Genomic DNA, 8,476 nt, shown 5'->3' on the forward strand with positions numbered 1-8,476 from the left:
TTTTCCCTTTAAGTATTTTTCAAGCATTCCCTTTGTTTCCAAAATTAGATCATGTTGGGGAACTGATGTTATATATTACGATAGTCTGCACCAGAAACACAGTAAATAACCAGTGCCCTTGAATTTGCACCAGGGTGCCTGAGTTAATCAAAAGCTCTTCTGCTTGTTGATACTGACTTGATTTGCTTTTATCGGCTGGCAGCAGGGAAGAGAACAACCATGAAGAACATGGAACAACACAGTCACAGTGCATACAAAATACACCAGGAGAACACTCTACATCTGAAGATAAGGATGACACCAGAGGTCAACCTTGTTTAGAGCAATGGAGGAGGTCGAGGGGCACTGGAATAATGAGGCCAAGGCAGTACATCACTATGGTGAATCCAGGAGATTTATTGCAGTTTAGTGACAAGTTTGAGAGTTGTCATATGCCCTTCTCAGCAAATCTATGTTCTGAACCAATTGTAATTTGGTTTGAATAAATTCAGCATAACATGGAGTGCCTAGACTCAAAAGCCAGATTGGCTCAATACTGTTCTGCATGTCAGGTAGGATGATCTATTCGCTGGGAATGAGGAAAACTGAGTCCTTTTGCCTTTGCCACATTGATTGATATTAAAACAAAGGTACTAAGTATGTCCTTTACAAGAACAAGAAAAGAGCACTGTGGGATATTTTACACTGTTCTATGCCGTAGTATTAAAAAACACAAAAACAAAATCGGTTTTAATTGTGTGTGGAGAGAGGAAATAATAAGAGCTGTGCAAAAGATATAAAAAAAGATATAATTCTAAGTGTTATAAGAAATTTTCAACTTTAAGTACAGTAAATGCAATTGTAATCTTCTCCTTACAGAATGGCGACTTTGTGGTACAGGGAACTGTAGGTTGTACCTCCAGCAGGGAACGGCACATGGAGCTGGTCTCTGACTCCCACTTTGGTGCCTTATCCACCAGGCAGAGACATCCTATGTCAAAAGGGGACTGAAATTTGTGAATTTACATCTTTTATAAACAAGCTTAGTTCAAATTTCCATATGTTAGTGAATGACAACATCCACTTAATCATCTATATTATTTTCTGTAAGGAGTTAATAACACACTTGTCAAAATTTTGAGTCAATGATGCTAGAACATTGCCTGCACAGTATGTGTTCTTGTGGGAGGCAAAAATACTCCTTGCATGTTAAAACAGTCCTACTGCTGGTGCTAATATACATTTGAAATGTCATAAATTTACCGCTCATGGTAAATCCCAGGTGAATCAGAAAAGATAACTGCTGAGAAAAGGACTGCTTCACTGAAGCCAGGTGTTCTACTTAAAGAAGGGAAAGGCTCAGCTTCCAAGAAATAAAGTAATTGTGAAAAAAAGTTCCTGATGAAAAGTCTGACTCCTGCCAAGGTCTTTTTATTATTTAGGGCTACAGTATTTCAAGTTTGAACAAAACTTATCGTACTACAACAATTCACATTCTCAGATTGACTGATGTCTCTAAACTGCAATTTAATTTGAGAGTTACTGTCAAAACCCAAAGGATGAGTCTGAAGACACAACCCATAGGTTTTTTGCATCACCTGTCTGTGTACAAACCTTCTTCCACACTTTATATAAATGATTAGAAACCTCGCCAGCAGCCTTGGTACAGAGAGAAATAAACAGAGCACTTCATTAAAAATGAAAAGAGAATGAGTCTGGAGAGCTGTGTGGGAGCAATTACATTTAAAGTCTCAATTAACCCACAGAAAGCATCACTGAGTCAAACCAGCGTACCCAGAGCAAGGGACAGTGCAGCCTCTAGCTGACATGAGCTGGTAATACTCACCTTGGGGATTTGCAGGCACCTCCAGTAGCTGCTCATTACAGTGCTCACTGGGAAATCATGCTGGCTGACCAAGAGCATGGCAAGACCACCCCACCTCTCTCTGGGAACCCACAGACCCTGCTGTTCTCCAGCACAGCTCCTGGCTGGCATTGCTGTGGCTTGCATGGTAGCAGCAGCTATTTTGGAGCAAAGCCAAAAACATCCTTGGCTACTGGGTTCATTTTGGACTCAAGGAGTTCTCTCCGCAGTACCCCTCTGTATCTTCAGTACAATTTGTATGTGGTAAATAAGGGAAATAAGAACTGTTGACTTCAAATTTGCTTTTCTGAGGCATGCTTCCTTGAACTTCCTCGAATAATGTGAATTTTATTTGACCTTTTTTTTTTTTTTTGAATGCAGAACCAGTTTCTGGAATTGTACTATGCAGAATTTTCTGTTTTCAAACAAAGATGACATAGCTAATTTAGTCACCTGTTCAGCATAACCCATCATAAGTGGTTAGAGATGTAAGGGCAAAACTACTGATCATGTTCAAAAACATCAAGATTTTTTACCATCTCAAAGCTATTTGAGGCTATTACTCCACCATCTGCTTTTCTCTCTCCCTCATGTTGCACCTTTTAAAAGCAGTACATGTAAGTCTAAGTTTTATGTATATATGTATGCACATATATAACCTGACCACTCTAAGTTACAGTGGCAGTGTGCACTTAGAATAATTACTGACATTCAGTAGTAACATCACCAATCCAAAATTGCTATCGAATACCTAAAAACGCAAGATACACATTTTAAAATAATTTTTAAAATCTTAGCTCTGTTTAATGTCACAGTGTTTTTTTAACCCCAAATATAGGAGATTTAAGCTGAGGAAAATGGACTTTCCCATGCAACTTCCAAAGTAACTTTCTGTCATTGTTTTGCTTACCTTTTCTGTTCCTTCTTCCTTGAGACTAATGATGTCCAAATCAAAATCCTTCCGTAAGCCATCAGTTTTGTTGAAGGTTATGCGCCCTGTCAGGCCATCCCATCGTGCCTGTGGAAACACAAAAACACTTTTCCATTTACCAGGAACTACTACTCTAAACCTACAACAAATATTGCATTTCAAATTAGCTATGGCATTCAATCACATTTCTTTTTAACTAGACTGTTTTTTTTAAATTTTGATTTAGAATAGCATCTTCCATTTGTTCTTTCATCTAGCTTCTCTTCAATATGTTTTATATTTTACTAGCAGACACAAATGTGTGACAGTCTGCACGTGTATTGTACTGCATATAAAAAACAGTGAGAAAATAAAGTATGTGTCATGCGCACCCAATGACTGGGCAGTTTTGCACTGCATAAGAGAAATCAAATAGTTTTGTCCGAGCTTCAAGCCTGAATGTCGAAGTAAAGCGGTCTAAAACCAATAACATCCCAGGAGTGATACTGTTTACTTCAGCCCACGACCTTGAAAATTTTCCATGAGGAAGGATAATGACTGGCAACTAGTACTGAATGGGATCCCCAGGAGGTCTTTCTTGAGGGTAGGTAGCTAACCATCCCAAATCACTACAGCTTTCTAAACACTTCAGTTCTGCTTTTCCTAGTTTCTTGTGTTAGATGCTGCTTCTGCTACTCTGGGCCTGGAAAACTGGTTTTTTCCAGGAAGAGATAAATGAAAGAAGGACTTTTGTCATAATAGTTTGGTTTCTTGGGCAGGTTACAGATGAAGAAGATGCAAGTTCCCAAGGAAGTGAACAAGGCGTATAATTCCTAATAGTGATTCCTGATTCCTGCCTGTTGTCACAGGTATTGATGGCATGAGGAGGATGGCTCTAAAAGCAGGCTTTCAGGAGAAACGCACCCAGTCATAGAGAGCTAATAAACAATTTGCAGAGTAATGTATGCACAAGTATTATGTATTTGAAGTATAGCATAGAAGTTGGTGTAAGATAGCATTTTGCCTGTTGTATCGTAGCTAAGTGAACTCACACTTTCCTTATTTTAAACATTAGCAACAAGAGTAAATTAAAGTAACAGATTTTGTACATCGGGCTACAAAGCCATGATGATTCCCTGCACTGAATAATGCTTCTTCTTTGCGGCACGATCAATGTCCAGAACTAAGTCAGAATCATAGAATATCCCAATTTGGAAAGGGCCTTCAAGGGTCATCGACTCTAGCTCGGGGCTCCACACAGCACCACCCATAAATTAGACCATATGTCTGAAAGCATTGTCTAGATGTTTCTTGAACTGTAGCACTTGGGGCCATGACCACTGCCCTGGGCAGCCTGTTCCATGCCCACCACCCTCTGGTGAAGAACCCCCTCTTAACCCTCAATTCCACCCTCTCCTGAACTTAAACAGTTGAAGCTTTCTGTATCGTGTAGGCTTTCCAGAATGCTCACTTTTTTTTCAAATGAGATTTATCTGTCTCACATAATCCCCCTTCTTCCCCCAAAGCTAATGCTTAACTACAAAAGAAAGAAACTCATGCATTTCAAACTGCAGATGATTTTCATAACCTATTTTTGGGAACTCCCACATTGGATTAAATTCTTCAAAGAAAAGCTTATGATAAATGATGGCAGTTTCTTCATGTGCATCAGCTGTTTAATTCTTAAATTACAAGCTTTTCCTCTGCACATTGATATTCGCTTCATTTAATTTGTTGTGGACAGATGACATAATGAAAGATGCATTAAAAAACATCATATTAAGAGAACGATGTCTCTCCTTCACATTACATCTAAATTCCAGCTCTGAGTCTGCAAGGCTTAATCTCAGAGGCTGTGCTATCACCATGTGCCTCAGGCAAGTCTAGAATCTAGATTAATCTAGAATTTTTGTGAATAAACTAGGATATCTAAGTATGGTTAAGCAATAAAAGAAATATAAACTACAATGGCAGTGATCTTTCTATGAGGCTTCCCACACTATTGACATGGGAATATGTGAAAACTTCAGCTATAAACAGTGAAACACTTGAGGGTATTGTATGCTGTTATAATAGACCTAGCATAGGAAAAAGACAGAGGAATGCATTTTGTTATATATCTCCTTTCTACTCTGCCTTTTTATTACTTTGACATGACCCCTATCTCCTATTCGTAAAGATGGAACATTTTTTTAAATATGATCTTTAGCTATCCATTCCTCCTCAGAGGGCAATTTGTTTCTGTGAAATGTTCACATTTATTGATTACATATCAGGTGCTCTGCTTCTCTGCTAACGTGATATGATCTTCAATAAAGGCGTAAAGGAGAAAATACATTAGATTAGGAAATAGTATCAGGAGCCTACATCTCAGTTCTGCATGATAAAATGCCAACTCACTTTTGAAGAAGGTGTTCTCCATTAAAAGAAAGAACTCAAAAGATGTTACAAGCTGCACAGGTGTACACTTAAGCTTCAAGGTAGCATATAAGTGCATATAGTCTTTGTTTACCTTAAGCATCACTTAGACCATTAAATAATGATTTAAATTATAAACAGGAATCGGGGACTCTTTTGCAGAGTTGACCTTCAATTCTGAAGGTGTTCTTCAGACCCTCTCGTGAGACGCAGGCTACATAAATTTTAAATTCTATATGAAATTCTCTCTCTTATAATCGTATTTATTTTACTTACTCTAAATAAAAGTAAAACATTTGAGTTAGAGTCCAACGAGCATCATTTAATTTCTTACTTTGAGGCAGCTATGTCATATGTGTCTACAGCATGTCCAGACAGATGGGTGACGGTTCTTTCCTGATCAGAAACCAGATTTCTTCAAGAACCGGAGAGAGAGATGAGCTAAGAACGTTCTGTCAATCCTGGGCCTTCTACAGTCTATGATAACACTTCCCAGTTTTTAATATGATTTGCATCCTAAGCCACAATTGCTTCTTACATGCAAAGAAACTGTAATGTATCAATTGCTCAGAAATCATATCCGTATACCAGGTCTAGGTTCCTGTCAGTTAAATCGAGTATATGAATGCCTATTAGTTATCATGTTCAGGCAAACAGAACGGGCAGCATTTGCACAATTCTCAGATGCAATTAACGACTAGAAATGAAGCAGAACTTTTGGAATGGCCAGAAACTGCATGACTGTTGAACACAGCAGTGAGATTTCATGCTTTTATATGCAAGATTTATAGCTGTTTTAATGTTTCTAGTGCCACTCTGTGTTAAATGTTACAGGATACAATAAAAGTTGAATCGGAACTTAATTAAGCAATTCATCAGAAGAAATTGCCTTTTTACACTCTGTCCTTGCTTTAATACTGTGGAACTGAGGGCACAATTTGACACTCTTACAGATAGAATGTATTTTTGATTTTTTTAGCATAACTTTTGAGTACAGCCTTCAGCTTAATTAAAAAATGTGATTTTCAGTTGCTTTGTTTGTAACGTCCTTTGCTCGTCTTTGATCCTGTTTTTGCAAGGTTGCAAGCTGCCTCTGACAACAGAGCTGTGATGAGACGCTGATCTGCTCATTCAGCAGTTTGGTTCACAGCAGTAAAGTACTGTGCTGTTTAAGTGAGGTTCAAAATAAGATCTCACAGCCTCCAATACTGTATCTTATCAGATAACTATAGTTCCTACTTATAAGATGTAAATATTTGGTAACTTCCTATTGTTTATTGAACAAAACCCAATTTGTTTAATATTCACCCAATATGTTAGCTAGTCAATAAGCAAACCATACAGAACCTTCAGCTATTCTGACTCTTTCTTACCAAGCACAGGGAAGAGAGTGGATAGAAGAAATTACATCTAAATTTCTCACAGCTAAATCTTCAGACCTCTCCAGAAGCTGTCGTGCCTGAAAAGGCAAGCTACACAAAGAAACCAAATAACTAAAACAGAAACTTTCTATTTAGAAGATTAAGATTATGGGTAAAATACAAAATGGCATCTGGATTTAAATGTATAAATCACAGTATTGGTTACTATATAAATATACAAATGGAAAATTATAACAAATGGAGAAATAATGTGACTTAACTTTTAAGAGCAAACACTCCAGAAGCTTGCGATCTATTCACACAACCATCATACGGTCTTTATATCAATTTCCACTTCATCATCATGAGTCAATTACTGTATTTCAACAAAGACAATGAATGGCTCAATCACAAAAACATTTCCAAACTGCATTTCAGGTTCTGTTTATTTTGTCTCCAGTAGACCTCACAGATTTTCTGATTTCTGTTACCCAGATATAACTAGATCAGTAAATCATAATGCCTACTGTATACGATGCATGGCTATAATCAATATTCCTTTTTATGATATATCCATAATGGGATATAGACAGTTTTGCCAATACTGTATTGCAGTACACAAAAATATCAATCTTTCTCAGACAAATTGATTACCTATTTGTGATCTTGTTTTTTCCTACTCAATAGACGTGTATCCAAACATTTGAGTTAACTGTTTATCTCTCTGTGACACATTTACTCTTACCAAGCCCAGTGTTGAAGTGATAGATATCGGTTAATTGTATTTCACATGGAATTCAGATTAGAGAATTTTATTTTTTTCAAGGCCATTTAAAAAGTGTTCAATGTGGCCTGGCAATACGAAAGTGCACAATCTTATTCTAATTCTTAAAAATATTATGTTTAATCATGTTTTATAATGTGCATATATTTCCTCCCTTCTATTAATATTCCACTTATTCCAATGACCTGTGAAATAAAACAGTTTTTCTGAAGCGGTTCTTTGAACCTTCACTTGTAATTAATCAAGCAACCTCTTCACAGTTTCAAACTCAAGTTTTAGCCTTTTATTACAATTTAATTTCCAGTTTAATAATTCCCACTGTTCAGAAAATAAGATTCCTCCCCATTTTGAAGGCATGTCTGGAACTGAAGTTAGCAGAAAGCATCTCAGACACACATAGGCACCCTTCATGTATAAACAAAACTGTGATTATAGTTTAACAAATTTTAAAAATATGTAGACAAAAGGAGGAGTTGATCAAATTTCTGAGTGAAAAGCTATCTTAGAGTGGTATTACTGAGGAAAACCAACTGTTCTGTTGCTCAGATCCAAAGAACCAAGTACAAACTTGGCTTGTACTAGGTATTCTGACACTGCATCTACCAGTAACTTGAAAGTATAGTAAGTAGAAGATAACTAATACCTTATCTGAACACTATGCTCAGATATAAATGTAGTGTTAAATGACAGCTTTCTTTTAAAAGCACTGCTGTTAATTTCTCAAGTACTTTATTATTTTTCAAGTAATTGACTTGAGATATTCTCACAGTAGATGATGACCCTTTCTTCTTTTCTTTTTTCATTTCCTCTGAATTTGATCATTTTCACAGAATCACAGAATCACAGAATTGTAGGGGTTGGAAGGGACCTCTAGAGATCATCGAGACCAACCCCCCTGCCAAAGCAGGTTCCCTACACCAGGTCGCACAGGTAGGCGTTCAGGCGAGACTTGAATATCTCCAGAGAAGGAGACTCCACAACCTCCCTGGGCAGCCTGTTCCAGTGCTCCGTCACCCTCACCGTGAAGAAGTTCTTACGCACATTCGTGCGAAACTTCCTATGCTGCAGCTTATTGTCCATTTCCCCTCGTCCTGTCTCCATGTACCACTGAAAAGAGACTGGCCTCACCACTATGGCCGCCACACCTCAGATATTTATAA

The 8,476-nt window shown here is 37.5% G+C and overlaps 1 protein-coding gene across 1 annotated transcript in view; it reads right to left on the reverse strand.

Moving 5' to 3' along the window:
• The window catches only part of GRIK1 (glutamate ionotropic receptor kainate type subunit 1), an 81,491-nt gene that overhangs the window by 32,698 nt on the left and 40,317 nt on the right, over positions 1-8,476 (reverse strand). Inside the window, exons 8-9 of the mRNA XM_031555901.1 lie at positions 2,754-2,861; positions 1,594-1,638 (exon numbers count right to left, since the gene is read on the reverse strand). Of these exons, the coding sequence (XP_031411761.1) occupies positions 1,594-1,638; positions 2,754-2,861 (153 nt within the window). The remainder of the gene's footprint in view (positions 1-1,593; positions 1,639-2,753; positions 2,862-8,476) is intronic.

The sequence above is a fragment of the Meleagris gallopavo genome, chromosome 1, assembly GCF_000146605.3.
Source record: "Meleagris gallopavo isolate NT-WF06-2002-E0010 breed Aviagen turkey brand Nicholas breeding stock chromosome 1, Turkey_5.1, whole genome shotgun sequence".
Lineage (NCBI taxonomy): Eukaryota > Metazoa > Chordata > Aves > Galliformes > Phasianidae > Meleagris > Meleagris gallopavo.